A 19,268-nucleotide genomic window follows, 5' to 3' on the forward strand; every position below is an offset into this window, starting at 1 on the left:
ATTATAATATGAAATTATCTCACAAATAATGCAATATGAGATTGACAATAAGTACAACTTCTCATTGTTTTCCAGTGTAACAATTTAAAGAAACAAGTAGAAAATAGGAACAAATCTATTGAAGAACTTCAGCAGGAGGTATGTGTCATATTTTCAAAAATGAGGATTTTCACCATAGTTTCACAGAATAATGCTTCTCTTCAGTAATTTAAATATGAGGCAATGTAAATTTGAACTGCTTTAATACTGAGTGTAATTATTTCTTTTTAAAAATTTAACAGAATAAAACCTTGAAGAAAAAAAGTATAGCAGAAGGCAAGCAACTGAATACCTGTGAAATAAAGGTACTTATTGCATCTTTATTTTTGTGTTTTAAATACTAATAAATAGATGAAAATTCATACCAGTAATTACAATTAAGAAAATTTATATTGTTGGTACTGTAGTGATTTCAAAGATTATCTTCTTAATTAAGGAAATCCATCTTTTTAGTTGTACTGGAGTCTTATTTGTGTTTTAGCTAGGTTGAATCATCTGAGTTGCTTAAAAAATATATTTGTGTGCATTATGTGTATATGTGTTACATGTTCATAGTCATATTCTTTTTTTTAAGATGTGTTTTTATTGGAAAGTCAGATTTACAGAGAATAGTAACAGAAAGATCTTCCAACTGCTTGCTCACTCTGCAAGTGGCTGCAAGGGCCAAAGCTGAGCCCGTTTGAAACTAGGTGCCAGGAGCTTCTTCCAGGTCTCCCACATGGGTTCAGGGTCCCAAAGCTTTGGATCATCCTCTGCTGCCCGCCCCGGCCATAAGCAGGGTGCTGGATGGAAAGTGGAGCAAGCTGGAATGTGAATCTGCACCCATATGGGATCCTGGCGCAAGCAAGGAGAGGACTTTAGCTACCAGGGTACCACACAGGACCGTCATGGCCATATTCTTTACCCATACATGAAAAAGTAAAATTGAATATGTTTGTTGTAGATTCTTGCAAGCTACATTTTTAACAATCTGCACATTTGATTATGCTTCTGCACAAGATTTTTTAAGATTATTTACTTTATACAAATTAAGCAAATTAAGGCTGCAGAATTTAAGCTAATTTCAGTTGTGGTGCTAGTTTTCCCATTCGTTAATTTTGGTAAGTATTATTTGGAATTTCATTTTGTAAGTTTCAATATTGTCTACAGTGTAAATAAAATCATCCTAACCATAATCCTCTTTTCAATCCGTATGCTGATTGTTTATGCCGTCTCTTGTTTATTTATTTATTTATTTGTTTATTTAGATCAGTCTACCAGGAGATTGTCAATTTTGAAAATTTTTTTTCTTTTTTGTCTTCCGTGTTGGATATTTGTATTTCACCAACTTTTGCTCTTAAATATTTCCTTCTGTTGGTGTTATTTTTCTTTGTTATTTATCTAACTAGAGATATATTATTAGAATATTAATTTTTGGCCTAACATACCTGTTTTAAGGCTATAAATTTTAATCTGAACATTGCAGTGACTATTTACTGTATGTTTTGATGTAGAGTGGGTTAGTATTATTTAGTTCAGAATCCTCCTGTATATCTTAATTTCCAAATTAAATAGGACTCATAATGTTTTTGCTATTGATTTCTAGAAAATACATTATGATTAAGAGCATTTTATTATCACCTTGATAGGGTCATTTTTTATAAACTTTTTGTAAACATGCCCTGTTTACCTGGGAATCATGTGTATTCCATAGTTGGGTGAAATGCTTTAAGTCATGCTTACTAGTCATATTGAATTTACGTGTTTTTTTAGATTTTTTATCTTATTTTTTTTCTTTGTGTTTTACTAATTGCTTAACTGAAATGTATTGAAAAATCTCACAACATGATTGTGGATTTTTGTTTTTGTTTGCAGTTCTGCCAGCTTTATTCTGTGGCCCTATTCCTGGGTGCACATCATGGTATAAACAGTGTTTTATATAAGATGGAACATTACATTTGCAATACATATTTTATGTATTCAAAGAAAAGACATTTTATTTACTTAAGTATTTTTTATTGGAAAGTCAGATATACAAAGAGAAGCAGAGATGGAGAGGAAGATCTTCCATCTGCTGGTTTACTCCAAAAGTGGGCCGTAATGGCCATTGCTGAGTCAGTCCAAAGCCAGAAGCAAGGAGCTTCTTCTGGGTCTCTCGTGGGTGCAGAATCCCAGGCCACAAGCAGGAGCTGGATAGGAAGTAGGGCTGCCAGGACACAAACTTGCCCCTGTAAGGGATCCTAGGCATGCAGTGCATGGATGTTAGCCACTAGGCTACTGTGCCAGGCCTGAAGAAAAGACATTTTGGGCCCGGCGGCGTGGCCTAGCGGCTAAAGTCCTCGCCTTGAACGCACCGGGATCCCATATGGGCGCCGGTTCTAATCCCGGCAGCTCCACTTCCCATCCAGCTCCCTGCTTGTGGCCTGGGAAAGCAGTTGAGGACTGCCCAAGGCTTTGGGACCCTGCACCCGCGTGGGAGACCCGGAAGAGGTTCCTGGTTCCCGGCTTTGGACCGGCGCGCACTGGCCTGTTGCGGCTCACTTGGGGAGTGAATCATCGGACAGAAGATCTTCCTCTCTGTCTCTCCTCCTCTCTGTATATCTGACTTTGTAATAAAAATAAATAAATCTTTATATAAAAAAAGAAAAGACATTTTAATTAAAGATACACTTTTATTTCTGCTAGTGTGTCTTAGAACACAACCAGTTTTTTTCTATTTAGAATTTGCATGATATATTTTAAAATCCATCCTTTTTTAAAAAAATTGCTTTATTTTGACAATCTTTATATAGTTGATTAGGGCATAAAGGGTCAAGGGCTACAGGAAAGTGGGTAAGAATATTGTTTCCACATTATTGCCTTGTTTTTCTGTATCTGGAGTAAAGGGGGAGATAATGGGAGAAGCCCCACCTAGCCTCCCACCCATCCCAGTTTCCTGATGTGGGCATGCTGTGAGGGTCCTGCTCAAGTGGTTTTGAGAATTCAACAGTTTTGAATTGCTGCCAGTCTTGCCATTCCAAGCACAATGAAATCGCTGCAGAATCCACTGGTTGACATAGTCCACCTTAGAGTCTCCGTTTGCCCAGATTTCACTGCCAACACATGGCTGGGGTAGTTGATTTGTTCTGTCCTCCATCCTCTGTTGTGGTACCAGGTGTTCTCTGCAGGTTCCGATGGACTGCCATATTCTCAATGTACACCTGCTGTCCACTGCTCCGTCTGATTGAGGCTCAGCTTTGACACTTGCTCTTCATGGTCAGACCATGGAACCTGGACTTTTCTTCTTGGTTGGGATTCTGAGTCCGGCAGTTTGATTGGGGAGATCCCCAAAGAAACTTCATCTGAGTTGATCCCAAACCAGTTTCTTGTGTGTGCTTGCTTGTATAGGTTCCAACACAATTCATTGCCCCAATCAGCTGGTGGCTGCAATTGCTGAGTCAATTCTGTTTTCAGCCCTGTCTTTCACACAAACCAATGCAGTTCACCCTGGTTCTGCCCAGCACACACTTGACCCTCACACAAACCAGTGGGAGCTGCAGTCTAGTCGGAGCGACCCGCAGTAACCCGCACCAGGCTCGCCCCTTGCCCTGGTTCCCATGCTTGCCCGTATGCACCGAAGACTAGTCCAGTCTGTCCCACATCCCATTCAGCTCTCCTACATGTTGATGGGCATTGAAGTCTATCTAGTTCAACCCAACCAGGCCCACTATCCAGCCCACACACATGCTGGTGGGTGCTGTTCTGTCCAGCCATGTCTGCCCCAGTCCTGGCTTACATTCTCTCCAGTGGAAGTTTGAACCCAAGCGGGAGGTGCCCACTATTTCCCTCCTGGGCCTACTCTCTGATCATGTACTTCCCCGGTGGTTCTGCAGTTAAACTTGACAGAATTAGCCCCCAGTGCCAACATCTGCCAGTTCATTCTGTGGCAAAGACCAGCCAACCCTCACCCATTCTAAATCCATCTGTTTTGCCTTTTCTATATCATTATGTTTTAAATGTCTTATAAATAGCACATTTTGAGAGTGCACGATTTTATGTACTTTGATAGACTTTGTCTTTTTTACCGATACACTTTGGACTTAGAATTTGCTCTCTTCCTCAACTCTCATATCAACTTTTATGTTACACGAAGTTATGAGAAAACATACGAATGTAATACGAAAATGTTGGGCCAATAAAAACTGTAATTTTCATTAAACAATATTTTCTAATCTAGGTTAAAAAATCTTTTGTCATTTTTACGCTTTTTTGTATTGCATGGATTTTCTGTTCAACTAGAATGGCTACTTACTGTCATAAAACTCATCAGACTGTGACCAACCAATGTAAATATTGTTGAGAAATTAATTTAAAATAAATAATGGTTTCTTATTTTATTTGTCAAGACTAAGTATGAATCCTAGAAAAGAAAATAGATTTTGTGAAAAATGAAGCATATCTGATCATATGAAAATTTTAAGAAAATTATACAGTTGTATTTTTAAAAACTTTTTCCATTTTTTAATTATATTTTTGACAATCTTTACATAGTTAATTAGGGTAAAAAGGTTCAAGGGCTATAGGAAAGTGGGTAAGACTATTATTTTCATATTGTTTCCTTCATGTATCTGATGTAAAAGGGGATATTAAGGGAGAAGCCCCACCCAGTCTCCCACCTACCCCAGGTCCCTGATGTGGGGCATTTTCTGAGGGTCTTGCTCAAGTGGTTTTGATAGTTCAACAGTTCTGAATTGCTGCCATTCTCGCCACTCCAAGCACGATGAGGTCGTTGAAGAATCCACTGATTGACATAGTCCACCTTAGAGTCCCCGTTTGCCCAGTTACAGTTGTATTTTTATGAATGAGAATTTTCCAGATTCACAAAATCACAAAAATGAGTATGAAGTATCTTTAAGTAACCCACAGCAGTTACTAATATTTATGATATTTTCATTGCTTTAAGGTCAGTGAATTAGCATTAGAACTAGCAAATTGGAAACAGAAGTTTGAAGAAATTACTGGCATGTATGAAAAAGAAATTGAGGAAAAAAAGATGTTACAAGAAAATCTTTCCGGAGAGGTGAGAAAAACTAAATATGCTGAGGATTTATTATGCTGAAATTCAATATTTTGTTTGAATTGGAAGGTAAACAATTCTAATTTAATAATTCATATTGTATCATGCAGCATTATATAAAATGCATGTTATATTAATGTATTAATTAATGTTAATATTATATTAATTTTATATTATATAGAGTGTTGATAAATTTATTCAGAGATAGCTGTGGTTTCCAAGAAGCTAAAAGTGTCGTAGGTATTCTATATATTTGAATATTAAGTAGCATATAATTGGGTGAAACTGACATCTTGAGATTTGACCATTGTTTACAGCTGCAAGAATCACAGTATTTTAGAACTTAACTTTTCTTGGGCATTTTATTTTAAGAAACATTTTACTTTTACTTGATAGGTGGAGAAAGCAAAAGTAATAGCTGATGAAGCAGTAAAATTACAGAAAGAAATTGATATACGATGTCAGCATAAGATAGCTGAAATGGTTGCGCTTATGGAAAAACACAAGGTAATTTTTTTTACTTTTTAAATAATGAAATTATTCATTGGAGTCATATTTCTATTAAAATGTTGAGCTCAAGTTTTTGGATTTGTCAGAAAATTATTCACTGTTCAACTGTGTAGTTTAGGATACCTTTATCCCCCATTTTCTTACGTTCAGATCTTAACTGTATAAAGCTGAGCTTGGATGAAGCATCTTTGAGGAAATTTATAAAATCATCTGTGATGGCTAGAAGTAATCCTTCTTTCCGAATTGTTTTAGTAGTCTTTCATTGCATTTCCACCTTATGTTTATTTAAGTATGAACCCAGGAATATGCATCTCATTAATTTGTGTCTTCTATAGGACTCTAACACATACTAGCCTGAACAATTCTTAAAATTTATTTATTTTCATTTGAAAGGCAAATTTACATAGGAAGGAAATAGAGAAAGAGCTCTTCCATCTGCTGATTCATTCCCCAAATGGTCACAATGGCCAGAGCTAGGCTGGTTTGAAGTCAGGAGCTGGCAGCAGCTTCCAGATCTCCTAAGTGGGTGAAGGGATCTGAGTATTTGGGTCATCATCTGCTGCTTCTTTGGGCACATTAGCAGGGCAGGATCAGAAATAAAGCAGTTGGGACCTGAACCAGTGTGCTTCTGGGATGCCGGCATACTTTGCAGCACCAACCCCAGCAATTTTTTATAAAAGAAATAAGATACTTTTTTTGTTGTTTTTTTAGAGTAAATCATCTCTTAGGAAAAATAAGTCCCATTGAATTAAAGATTTGGATATTTCGTTTTTAAAAATTTTTGCTGGACCATTACATTATTGTCAAGTAAAAATAGTAACACTGTTAACTCACAGACTTAAACATATTTGTTATATTTTAATCCAGTGTAGTTTTTAATTCTTACTGTTACTCGAATTGTGCCATTCTAGTCAGGGAAAGCTTCTTCAAGCTGGCAGGCAAGTTGTTTTCCTTGACTTCAATAATTTGTTAGACTTTGTTTTGTCATGACAAAAATATTAAGACTCATCTTGAATTCCTATCACATATTTGGAATTAGCCACTTAGTTTTCTTTAGAAAGACTTATGTATTTATTTACTTTATTTATTTGAAACCTAGAGAGGGAGAATTAGAGAGAAAAAAGTTTTACACCTCCTGGTTTACTCCCCAAACAGCAGCAATGGCTGGGATGGATCTAGGCCAAAGTCAGGAGTCCAGAGCTTCATGTGGTTTTTCCACACAGATTGCAGGAGCCTAGCAACTTGAGACATTTCCGTTGCCTACTCATGCATGCTAACAGGAAGCTGAGCCCAAAGCAGAGTAGCCAGAGGTTGAACCAGTGTTCCAATATAAGATGCCAATGCTTTAAGTAGCGGCTTAATGCACTGCACCATAACATTCACTCCATCTAATGTGTTTTATTCAATGTTAAAATTTATGTGTTTTCAATTAGGCAGAGCTATTTCTTGCTCTTAGGTTATTTCCAAGACTGTTGCCTGTTTCATTTAAAAAAATTGTTCTAAATTGAAAAATTTTAAACATTATACTCAAAGATTAATTACTAAATTTGTAAACAATTTCTGCAAAGATTATATTTTTGCATGCCAATCTTAGTGCAATGCAATCTATTCAGTTTTAATATACTTAAAATGTTTTCTTTATTTAATGTAGCACCAATATGACAAGATGGTTGAAGAAAGAGACTCAGAAATTGGACATTTCAAGAGTAAGGAACAAGAACAATCATCAGTGAAAGCATCTTTGGTGAGATACAGAATAAATAGTAATAAAAATCAATTTTCATAATGTATGGTTGATAATAAAGAATAACGTAAGGGGCCAGTGCGGTGATACAAGCTAATCCTTTACCTGCAGTGCCCACATCCTGTATGGTTGCCAGTTTGAGTCCTGGCTATTACACTTCAGTCCAACTCCTTGTTTATGGTCTGGGAAAGCAGAGGAGGATGGCCTTCTACCCGCATGAGAAACCTGGAAGAACCTCTTCTCTCCCAGCTTTGACCTTTGCAGCCAGTAAAAGGAAAACATGTCTCTGTCTCTGTAAAGTCAACTTTTCAAATAAAAATAAATAAGTCTTTTAAAATGTAAAGATTAACAGAATACAACTAATTTTGACCTGCAGAATTAAAGTATTAAATCTGAAGAAAATTTTATAGTTAAATGATTTTCCAAGTTTATTTTATTTGAAGAGTAGAGAGACACACTGATGGATCTTCTTACTGTTGGTTCATCCCCCATCTGATTTCACCAGTCAGGGCTGGGGTTGCCTGGTGCCAGAAGCCTGGAACTCAATCTGTGTTTCTTACATGGGTGTCAGGAACACATGTGCTTGAAATATCTCTCTTAGTGCCTACATCCTCTGCTGCCTACTGGGGTACACATGAGCAGGAAGTTGGATTGGAACTGAAGTAGCCAATACTTGAATCAGGTACTCCTTATGAGATGTGGGGATCCTATGAAGCGTCTTAATTGAATGTCAAATGCTCACTTCCCAATTTATTTTGTTTTTATTGTACTTTTGAAAAAAGATTCATGTGATTTTTTTTGAAAGAGTGACAGGGAAAGACAGAAAAAATTTTTATCATCTACTGGGAGGCCATTGGTGCTGGCCCAGGCCAAAGGCAGGAGGCAGAAACTCCATCCAGATCTCCTACATGGGTAACAGAGGTCCAAATACCTACGCCATTTCTACTGCCTTCTGAGGTGCATTAGCAGTGAGTTGGTTTGGAACCATAACAGCCAAGAGTTAACCTGGTGCTCTGATACAGGATTCCTTATTGAAGGCAGAAGCTTTACCTGCTGTCCTTCATTACTAGCCTCACCGATTTATTCTTTGAAATATCATAATAAACCTTTTTTTAAAAAAATAGTGTGTTATAAAATTCCATTTAAATAAATTTGGAGCTCTGATTGAGATTGGAAGGGCACAGTGGAATAAATTAGAAGAGGGATAAGAATAGAGAGGATGAGTTAAAAAAACTAAAAAATTTGCTTAGTTGTATGAACTAGTAGCCTTCATATCAATGGACTTTAAAATTATGTACAGGGGGATAGTACTGTGGAGTAGCACGTTGAGCTGTGGTCTGCAGTGCCTTCATCTGCTCTGGGGGGGGGGGCAGTTACAGTCCTGGATACTCCACTTTTTAATCCAGGTCCCTATTAATGCATCTGGGAGAAAAGAGGGAAATGAACTCCTGTAGCACTGTGGGCAACCTGGAAGAAACTCTTGACTTTGATTTTGCCCAAACTTAGCTGGCTGTTGCCACTATTTGGAGAGTGAACCAGCAAATGGAAATCCTCTCTCTTTCTCTCTCTCTGTAACTCTGTTTTTCAAATAAATAAATCTTTTTAAAAAATTCCAAAGTTCATGGAAAAATAAAATTAAAAGAGATTTTAGTGCAGTGGTCTTTTTAAAAATTTATGCAAAGTTTATTCATAACGCATGCTTCCACAGACTTTTTGAAGATTCTTTCAGATGCATGGATTTTATTTTTTTTTGCATGAAAATAAGCTTTCAGTTACACTTTCCGTGAGATGTTTTGAATCACCTGTGTATATTTTATCCGTGAATGTATTTCTGCAATACTGAATTTGCTTGATGCACTAGGTTACATTTTTGTTGTCTTAAGATTTATGAGTATGTATGAGTACTTACAAACTTAGTTTTTTTAAAAAGATTTATTTATTTTCATTACAAAGTCAGATATACAGAGAGGAGGAGAGACAGAGAGGAAGATCTTCTGTCCGATGATTCACTCCGCAAATGAGCTCAACGGCTGGTGCTATGCTGATACGGAACCAGGAGCCAGGAACCTCTTCCGGGTCTCCCACGCGGGTGCAGGGTCCCAATGCATTGGGCCGTCCTCAACTGCTTTCCCAGGCCACAAGCAGGGAGCTGGATGGGAAGTGGAGCTGCCAGGATTAGAATCAGCGCCCGTATAGGATCCTGGCTCGTTCAAGGCGAGGACCTTAGCCACTAGGCCATTGTGCCGGGCCCTAAATTTAGTTTTTTTTTTTCCTTTAGGAGAATGAGTTATCCAGTCTCAAAAATGAACTTTGCTCTTTGAAGAAGCAAGTTGAACTAGAAAGAGAAGAAAAAGTAAGTTTTGTAGCATTATAGATAAAGTTATTGTCATTAATTGTATTTTTGTGTTTTTATCAACATCATATTAGAAAAAATTTGGTAAATTTTGCTGATTAGACTATATAGTTTTTCCCTGTTAAGTTCTATTCAGAACTACTTAACATATATATTTTTAAATTGAAAAGCTGGACACAAAAGTGTACTTTTGTATGAATGCCTTCAGATACACTATTTGAAAATTAATATCTCATACATTAAAAATGCTTATGTATTAAAGTGCTTATGTATTTGGATGTGATTTTTAGTTTGCAAAGTGAATTGATTCACTCTGTAAAATGACTACTTTTTTTTTTTTCCCCATGAATCAGGCATTGTGCTAAGTACCTTACTTCACAGGGCTATAAACCATATGCTATATGTTAACTTCCTTTTTAAATAGGCTAGGGTATTTATTCAAGATCACAGTTCCCATTAACTACTATTTGTATGCCTTTGGGAGCATACACATGCACACCCAAACTCACAAATATGCCTCATGTGTTCATATATATAAATTTGGATTTGTGGTAGATTATTTAAAAAATTTGCTGCTTTTCCCTGTGGGAATCCCTCCCAAAGGGAATGTTGTATATTTCCACTTCCCTGACTTCAGATTTGACCAGATGATTTGTTTTACTCAGTGGAACCCCGGCAAAGGTGGCACTTTTGAGAGTAAAGTGTAAGAGCCGTCACATGATCTTCCAAGTCTCTCTCTCTCTTTTTTTTTTTTTTTTGTATTGAGACTGATATGTTTCTTCAGCCTGGATTCCTGAAGGTGATAAAGAGTATGACAGAAAACAGCCTGTTACTGATAAGTGAACGTGAAATAAACTTTTGTTGTAAACCCTAATATCTGGAGTTGTTATCACAGCAAAATTTAATTGAATCTCATTGATATGGGATCATGTTATGTAAATAAATTTAAATGTACTTTACTGAAACATTTTGTTTATGTGTTGTAAATAATACTAGGAAAGTACTAAATGATAAGAATATCTTAAAGATCCACTTCTTAAGAGTTTTCTGGTTTTCCATTTGCTTGTCAACTTTGTGCATTTAAGTTGGACTTTAATTTTCCTAGTGATTTCCCGGTAATGATACCTTTTACCATTTTTTCTAATATTCGTCTATCTTATTTTCTTCTCCTTATACATTACATTGACTTTATTACCTAAGTTTTAATTTGCACTCTGTTCTTAATAGCATGATAATATCTTACAACATCCCACCCAATCTCACCTAGTATATGAATCATCGCTTTGTCTGGTGTATAGATGTTGCATATACTAACCGCCTATTAGTCATTTAATACCCATCTCTGTTAATGGCATTGAATGTTGCAGTATAGCCTGTGTTCAAATAATCCTTAATTTTGTTACAGTGGCCAAAACATGCTGGAGTAGTGGTGCTGGCAATTTGGATATGCTCAAGAGAAACTACACAGAGTTTAAGTGAAAAGATAAAATTTTTGACTTTAGTAAAGAAGGAAAAAATGGAGATATAGTTTCCTAAGATTTAGAGTAAGACTCTTTCGTGAAATTGTGAAGGAGAAGGATTCTTGCTAGTTTAACAGTCACACCTCCAACTGTGAAAGTTAAAGTCATATGGCATGATAAGTGCTTAGTTTAAGGAGGAAAAGGCACATAGTATATACAGAGTTTGGTACTATTTACTGTTTCCGATATCTGCCAGGGATCTTGAAATATATTTTTCATAAGGGGAGGCCACTATATAAACTGGGAGGCCCAGTTTATTGCTTCTTTATTTTTATCATCTGAAAAATTTTCTGCAGAACAAAAGTTTTAGTTTTTGGTCAGATTTCTCAGCTTTGCAGTTTGTGGATTGTGTATTTGGCATTTATTTGAAAGGCAGATTTTGCAGAGAGGAGCGATAGCACTTCATCTGCTGGTTCACTTTCCTAACGGCCTCAATGGCTGAGAGCCAAGAGCCTCTTCTGGGTTTCCCATTTGGGTGCAGGGACCCACAGACTTGAACCATCCATCGCTGTTTTCCCCGGCCATAAGCAGAGAACTGGTTTGAAAGCAGAGCATCCAGGACATGAAACAGCACCCATATGGGATGTTGATGCCGCAGCATGGAAGATTAGTCTACTGTATCACAGCACCAACTCCCCTTGTTAAGGGATTTTTGTTTTTGAGAAGAAATACAATAAGGCTTAAAAATAAATATGTATTTTTTTCAAGTGGGGGACTGGCCCAGTGGTTTAATGGCTACATCTTTATCTTGCAAGTGCTGAGATCCCATATAGGCACTGGTACCTGTCCAGGCTGCTCTACTTCCCATCCATTTCCTGTTGTGGCCTGGGAAAGCAGTGGAGGATTGCCCAAAGCCTTGGGACTCTGCACCTACGTGGGAGACCAGAAGTTTTTGGCTCCTGACTTCAGATAGGCTCAGTTCCATCTGTTGGGGCCACTTTTGAAGTGAACTAGCGGATGGAAGCTCGTTCTCTCTATCTCTCCTTCTCTCTGTAAATCTGATCTGCCTTCCCAATTAAAATAAATAAATCTATAACAACAACAACAAAAAAGAAATACATTAAGCCTATTAACCAGTTCAAGGAGAGGCTACATGTTTACTTTTTTGTGTTTTCAAGATTTCAGCTTCCCAGCCTCTTAGAGTGACTTTAATTGTCACAATAATGGAAGAACAACTGTTTGTGGGTGACAGGATACATAATAGGAATAATGAATATTCTAATACCAACTGTCTTCTGCAGTTAGGAGCAGTACTGTGGAAGACACCATGTGTAACAAGGCATTTAGTGAGAATATATTTTGGCATAACAATCATGGATAGGCATATTTGACTATCTAAAGTTCTGGGAATGGGTAAATAGCCTAGTGGCTAATATGCTGGTTAGACTGCCCATTCCATATCTGTAATATCTGGGTTTAACATCTAGCTCTGGATTCTGACTTCAACCTCCTTTTGATGCATACTCTGGGTGGTAGTGTTGGTTATTCAAATTTCTGCCATCCATGTGGGAGATCTAGCTTTGGCCTGTTGCTAAGCTTTGGTCTAGTTGTGGCTATTGCAGGCATTTAAGTATTAACTATTGAGTGATGGTGCTGTGTTTCTCATAGATAGACAGATAGATAGATTGTTCATTTGTTCTGCTTACTTGGTAGGAGATTTTCTTTTTCCCTTTTGGACCTTTTTAATTCTCCAAGTGCTATAATAATTCCATTCTACAGATGACTGTCACATTATAGTTACGTTACATATTCATTTCTGAAGGCCAGACTTAAATTATTTTTTTTGCTACTAAGTAAATTCTGTAGCTTAGTATGTCACACTTCTCACTCTGACAGCAACTTTATTTTTTAATCTTGACTGCTTCTACACACATACCTTATTGATGAAAAGTTATATATGTATTTCCTAAGTGTCATAATACTTTCTATTTATTCATGCAGTTATATTTGCCTCTCAACATTTTCTCATGTTATGTTCTATTCATCTCATGTTGAAATTATATATTACCCAGCATCTGTCAAAAATGCACATTTACTTAACAGAGAAAAAGATAATTCTGCTTCTAAAGACACATAATATGTTACATTTCTACAACTCTTTACATTTTAGTCACTTGTGTGTATCCCTTAGTCTGTCATCTATTGATTTTGTTCTAAGAATAAAAAAGTTGATTTACAAAATTTTAAGAGACTTACTCAAAATATCACAGCTGTGCAAATAGACCAGAATGAAAATAAAAGAAGATCAGGATAAAATAGAGACTAAGGATCTCTGAACTGTAAATCCAAAATGTTCCAAAATTTGAGACTTTGAATACCAGTATAATGTGATATATTATAGTCAGAACACAAGCACACTAAAATATTGTATAGAATTACCTCTGGTCTGTATGTATAAGGTATGTATGAAACTTAGGTGAATTATGTGTTTAGACTTGTGTTCCATTCTTAGTAGAATTCATTATGTACATACAGATATCCCCAAATCCCAGTGTATCTGAAATATGAAATACCTCTGGTTCTAAGCATTTTGAATAAAGGATATTTAACCAGTCATAAATCTGTGGGAGGGAGCTGACTCTTCTTTCTTTATTACTTTATAGTATTGAAAGGTTAATAATCTTTGATAATACCAGGAAACATTTTGATAAGGGCACAATTGTAATGATGGTTTTCTATGCTCTGGATTTTTTTTAAACCAGGAAAAACTGAAAAGGGAAATAGAAGAAAATAAAGTTATTTACAAAGAAAAACGAGACATGGTAAGAGTTTTATGTAATTATTGTTGTTCTTCTTAGAAACAAATTCATTTTCTAACAATTAAAAAAAATACCGACTGAAAAACAGAGTGACAGAGAAAGAGATACCTGCTGGTTCACTTTCTGGTGGCTGCCAAAGCTGGAGCTGTATCTGATTGACCTGAACTCCATCCTCATCTTTCATATGGGTAGCAAGGGCCCGGGCATTTGTGCCATCTTCTACTGCCTTCTGAGGTACATTATCAAGGAACTGCCTAGAAAGGGAAGCATCTGGGATGCAAATTAGTATCTAGTGTGGGATGCCTATTACAAGTGGTAGCTTAATCTAGTGTGTTACTCCTGCTCCCGTTTTCCAATAATTTATTTAGAAATCTACTAGTTCATGAGTAAGAAAATAACATTTGAAATATGCCACAGAATTTATTTCTAATTTTCTGACTACTTATTAATCAAATACATTAGCTAATAATGTTTTGAAAGCATTTTTCATTCATCTTGAAAAATTTCAGCTTTTGTAATTTTTACTCTATCAGTAAATTAGGAACTTCTGTATTTTCTTTTTTAAAAAATTTATGATGCTAGGGGCAAAATATTTTGATTAAAAATTCTTAAGTGTGGGGCCAGCATGGTTGTGTAGTATGCCAGTCATCTATGCCTGCAGTGCTAGCATTCCATATGGGAACCAGTTAGTATCCTGGCTGCTCTGCTTCCAGTCTAGCTCCCTAGTTACGGACTGGAAAATCAACAGAGATGGCCCAAGTCCTAGGGCCTCTGTACCTATGTGGGAGATCAAGAGGAAATTCCTGGCACTTGGTTTCAGATCAGTTCAGCTTTGACTGTTGCAGTCATTTGAGAGTGAATCAGTGGACAGAAGTTCTCTCTTTCTCCTTCTTTCTGTAAATCTACCTTTCAGATTAAAAAAAATTTCTTGAGCATTAATAAAATGATTTTATTAAGATGAAATGCTAAATCTGCTTTGCTGTTTACATCCTGAGTACAATATTTCATCTAATAAATATGTACAATTAAAATAATTTTTAAAAGCTTAATTTAGTTGAGAGTTACAGAAACATAGAGAGATAGAGAGATCTTCTATGTGCTAGTCACTCCCCACATGGCCATAATGGCTGCGACTGGTCTAGGCCAAAGGCAGAGACCAGGAGCTTTCTTCAGGTCACCTGTGTTATGTGGGTTGCAGGGAACAAGCACTTGGGCCATTGCTGTCTTTGACTGGTCTTTTCAGGTTGTTAATAAGGAGCTGGGTCAGAAGTGGAGCAGGCAGGGGCATGAACTGGTGCTGTGTGGGATGCCAGTATTGAAGATAGTGGTTTAACTCACTGTGAGATAATGCTTGTCTCTAAAATATAAATTCTGTTTTTTTGTGTGTACATACATACATACTTACATACATATATACATGCATATATATATTTAATTTTGAGTTTTGAAAAAGCTAATAAATGATACCACATTTTCTTAAGTTCTGAATTGAGAAAGACAAAGGAGAGCCAAAATACTGTGTTTATTATTGATAACTAGTATTGGAGAATGTTGCTTATACTTGAAGGAGAAAGAGAGAGTATCTTAGTTCTGTAATCCAAAATTAGATTTACCTACCGTGTTACAGGTGGATCCTGACTAGGTCAGTCCAACCTGCCTTACAGTCTTCTCTGATAAAATTTAGGGTATAAGGGAATAGTTGTTCTGATGAGGAGGGGATAAGGAAGAGGCTGTAGTATACTGGTATGTGCCCAGTTTCTCCTCCTAAATTCACCAATCATACTAAGTTATTGTTCCTTCACTACAAATGCAGAAAGAACTAGGAGTATTGTCTTTGTGGTACTTCCTACAAGTAGAAGGAAGGGAATCTAGGAAAGAACAGTACTGTTTAGCCTTTAACCTATTCCATGTGTAGGATTATTGTAGAAAAATCTTGACTTAACCAATTTTTTGTTAAAATGATAAATATATTCTTTATGTATAGGGATATAGTCTCATGAATTTCCACTGAGATTACTATCATTATAGTGATACTGAAAATGACACTCAGATTAGTCTGGGAACAGTTAAGTAGTTATGTATGGATAATGCTACACTTTAATTATGTTTGTATTTACAGAAAAGAAGGGCAGACTCATTGAATCTATGAGTGCAAATGTAGTGCTTCATATGTCTAACATACCATGCTAAACACTTGAAAACATATTTGGAGAAATTATCATTATAATAGGGGTGGACATTTGACCTAGCAGCTGTTTGAAATGCTCATATCCCATAGCAGTGTGCCTGGGTTGGAGTCTCATCTCCATTCTCAAGTACATGTTCATACCAGTGTAGACCCTGAGAAGCTAATAGCTAATAGCTCAAGTACTTGGGTGCCTCTACTCAGGAGAGAATTGAGTTCCTGGCTCCTCCCTTTGGCCCAGCCCAGTCCTGGCTGTTGTAGGCCTTTGGGGAGTAACCAGTGGATGGGAACTCTGTCACTTTACCTCTCAAATTAAAACCAGTGTAGCAATATTAACCAGCAGGATTAGAGATAGTCTTAGGGAAGTGTCTGAAGAGAGAAGCAAATTGGGTGACTACCAATATTCTATTTTTTTTAAAGATTTATTTATTTTCATTACAAAGTCAGATATACACAGAGGAGGAGAGACAGAGAGGAAGATCTTTCATCTGATGTTTCACTCCCCAAGTGACCACAACGGCCGGTGCTATGCCAATCCGAACCCAGGAACCAGGAACCTCTTCCGGGTCTTCCACATGGGTGCAGGGTCCCAAAGCTTTGGGCCTACTCAACTGCTGTCCCAGACCACAGGCAGGGAACTGGATGGGAAGTGGAGCTGCTGGGATTAGAACCAGTGCCCATATGGGATCCTGGCGTGTTCAAGGCAAGGACGTTAGCCGGTAGGCCACACCGCCAGGCCCGACTACCAATATTCTTTTCTAAATATAGAATTTGTTTATATTTTGAAAATATGTATCACTTTTTTTTTGTTTTGATCCATGTTTAATTTCACAATATGTGCCCTTTGTGTGTCTTACTAAACAGACTGGTAAGTGTTGTATATTTTATTTGGGGAAGTGTGGATATATATGTTGTAAAAGTGGAAAAAATGATGAACTGCACTGTAACTGCTTTTTTTTTCTTCAGTACTGTATTTTAATACAACTGAAAGCTCGTAGGCCTTACGTATAATTATTAAGTTTATGAAATATTTCTGAGTTTGGACAAGGGATTTAATACCTTTCATTCATACCTCAGTTTCATACCTCAGTTTCATACCTCAGTTTCATTCATACCTCAGTTTCCTCATCTATAAAGAGATATTAATAGTACCTGTCTCCTAAAGTGGCTCTGAAGAGTAAATTAAACATTTAAAATGGTTTTTGGCACATTTTAAATATTAAATGCTATGTAAGTGTGTGTTTGGAAATAGAATATTGAATGTGTGTATATATATGTACATATATATAATATGTGTATTACTGGAGATGTAACATTCAAGTAGGAACATAGCTTGTAAGGAAATACATATATTCCCATCATGTATTATACAGAGGAGTAGTTCAATGTTCTCCAGTGTTTATTAGACTACTAAGAAAATGTCAATTCCCAGGTATAGCCACAAGGTGGTGTAGTTGCATCAAATTGTCATACTCAGGATTTTTGGTGGGGAAAAATATCTGTAAATGAGCAACTACACAGTGGAGAGTTTTAGGATGTCCTCTAATGTATCAAAAGCATGGGAAAAATCTGCCTTCATCATAATTTTAATGATGTGGAAACATGCAAGAAAGAAGGTTTGGAAGTGCTACCGTGAAAAAATGTTCCTAAAATTCTTACCTGCTGGCAAAAGGATTTTAAAGTGACTAGGAACTGGACAAGAAAATTATGAGCCATATGATTTAATTATTTGATTTTACATATGGATAGACTTTAGGTGTAGAAGTACTTGGATGTTTATTTATCATCACCTGGTGAGACAGTAAAAGACCCAAGAGAAAAGATATTACTTGACTCATACCTCATTATTTTTAGTATAGTTCATGCAGTTGACTCTTTTTTTTTTTTAAAGACTTACTTAGTTGAAAGGCAAAATGACAGAGAGAGAGAGGGAGGAAGGTGGCAGGAAAGGGAGGGAGAGAAAGAAAGAGAAAAGAGGGTAAAGAGATTGATACCAAGGTCTTCCATTTGCTTGTTAACTGCTCAAATTCCTGTGACAACCAAGGTTGGACCAGGCTAAAGCCAGGAGCCAGGAATTCAGTCATGGTCTTCCTCATGGGTGGCAGGGGTCAAGTACATGAACTACCATCTGCCATTTTTTCCTTTTTCTTGAAATGGAAGCTAAGAACACAGGATTCCAACATGATATGCCAGCATTGCAAAACTAGCTTAATCTAATTATACCATGGTGCTGGCCCCAATGTCGTTGTCTCTTAAACCTGCACTATATGCTTGCCTAATTTAAAAACTCACAGTAAGTTCAGCCATCAGTCATAGGCCTTTTCTACACTTTACAGTAAGTCCTGGAAAACCTTACTAAAGTCCTGGAGAACCATTTGGAGTATTGTCCTGGTAGCTACCTCCTCCTAATTTTTAATTTTTTTGTTTTTAAAGATTTAGTTGTTTATTTAAAGGTTGGAGTTACAAAGGAAGTAGTGGGAGAAACAGAGAGAGAAAGAACTTCATTTGCTGGTTCATGCCCCAAATGGCCTCAATGACCAGGGCTTAATCAGGTTGAAGCCAGGAGCTAGGAGCTTCATCCAGATCTCCCACTAGGCCCAAACACTTGAGTCCTTCTGCAGCAGTTAGCACACTCAGTGACACCTATATGGGATATTGATGTTGCAGGTGGCATCTTTACTTGTTATGCCACAATGCTGTCTCCTGTAGTCCCCCTTTTTAAGTGTTGCGTTCTTTTATGTAAGGGATTGCTATAATTATATTGGTGGAGATGATCATTGGTGGTAACCAAAGGAAGTAGTAAAATAGAAAGTGATGAGCATGGGTTTGTGTAAGATTGAAAAACAGCTATTCCTTGGTTTAAAATTATTTGTTTTAAGATTTATTTTCTTATTATTTGAAACAAAGAGTTACAAGAGATGGAGAGAGAAAGAGAGAGAACGAGAGCGAGCACTTCATCTACTGGTTCACGTTCCAAATAGTTGCAATGGCTGGAGTTGAGCCAATCTGAGTCCAGGAGCCAGAAGTGTTTTAGGGGCCTCCTATGTGGGTACAGGAGCCTAGGGACTTGAGCTATCCTCTTCTGCTTTCCCAGGTCATAAGTGGGGGGCTGTATTGGAAGTG

General features: G+C 36.9%; 1 protein-coding gene across 6 annotated transcripts in view; it reads left to right on the top strand.

Moving 5' to 3' along the window:
* SYCP1 (synaptonemal complex protein 1) overlaps positions 1-19,268 on the top strand; it is a 94,226-nt gene that overhangs the window by 59,214 nt on the left and 15,744 nt on the right. For all 6 annotated transcript variants that reach the window (XM_036494674.2, XM_004581883.4, XM_058660094.1 and 3 more), the window contains 7 exons: positions 76-138; positions 282-344; positions 4,961-5,077; positions 5,471-5,581; positions 7,236-7,328; positions 9,607-9,681; positions 13,904-13,963. In XM_036494674.2, the coding sequence (XP_036350567.2) occupies positions 76-138; positions 282-344; positions 4,961-5,077; positions 5,471-5,581; positions 7,236-7,328; positions 9,607-9,681; positions 13,904-13,963 (582 nt within the window). The remainder of the gene's footprint in view (positions 1-75; positions 139-281; positions 345-4,960; positions 5,078-5,470; positions 5,582-7,235; positions 7,329-9,606; positions 9,682-13,903; positions 13,964-19,268) is intronic.

Source organism: Ochotona princeps, chromosome 2, assembly GCF_030435755.1.
Source record: "Ochotona princeps isolate mOchPri1 chromosome 2, mOchPri1.hap1, whole genome shotgun sequence".
Taxonomy (NCBI): Eukaryota; Metazoa; Chordata; class Mammalia; order Lagomorpha; family Ochotonidae; genus Ochotona; species Ochotona princeps.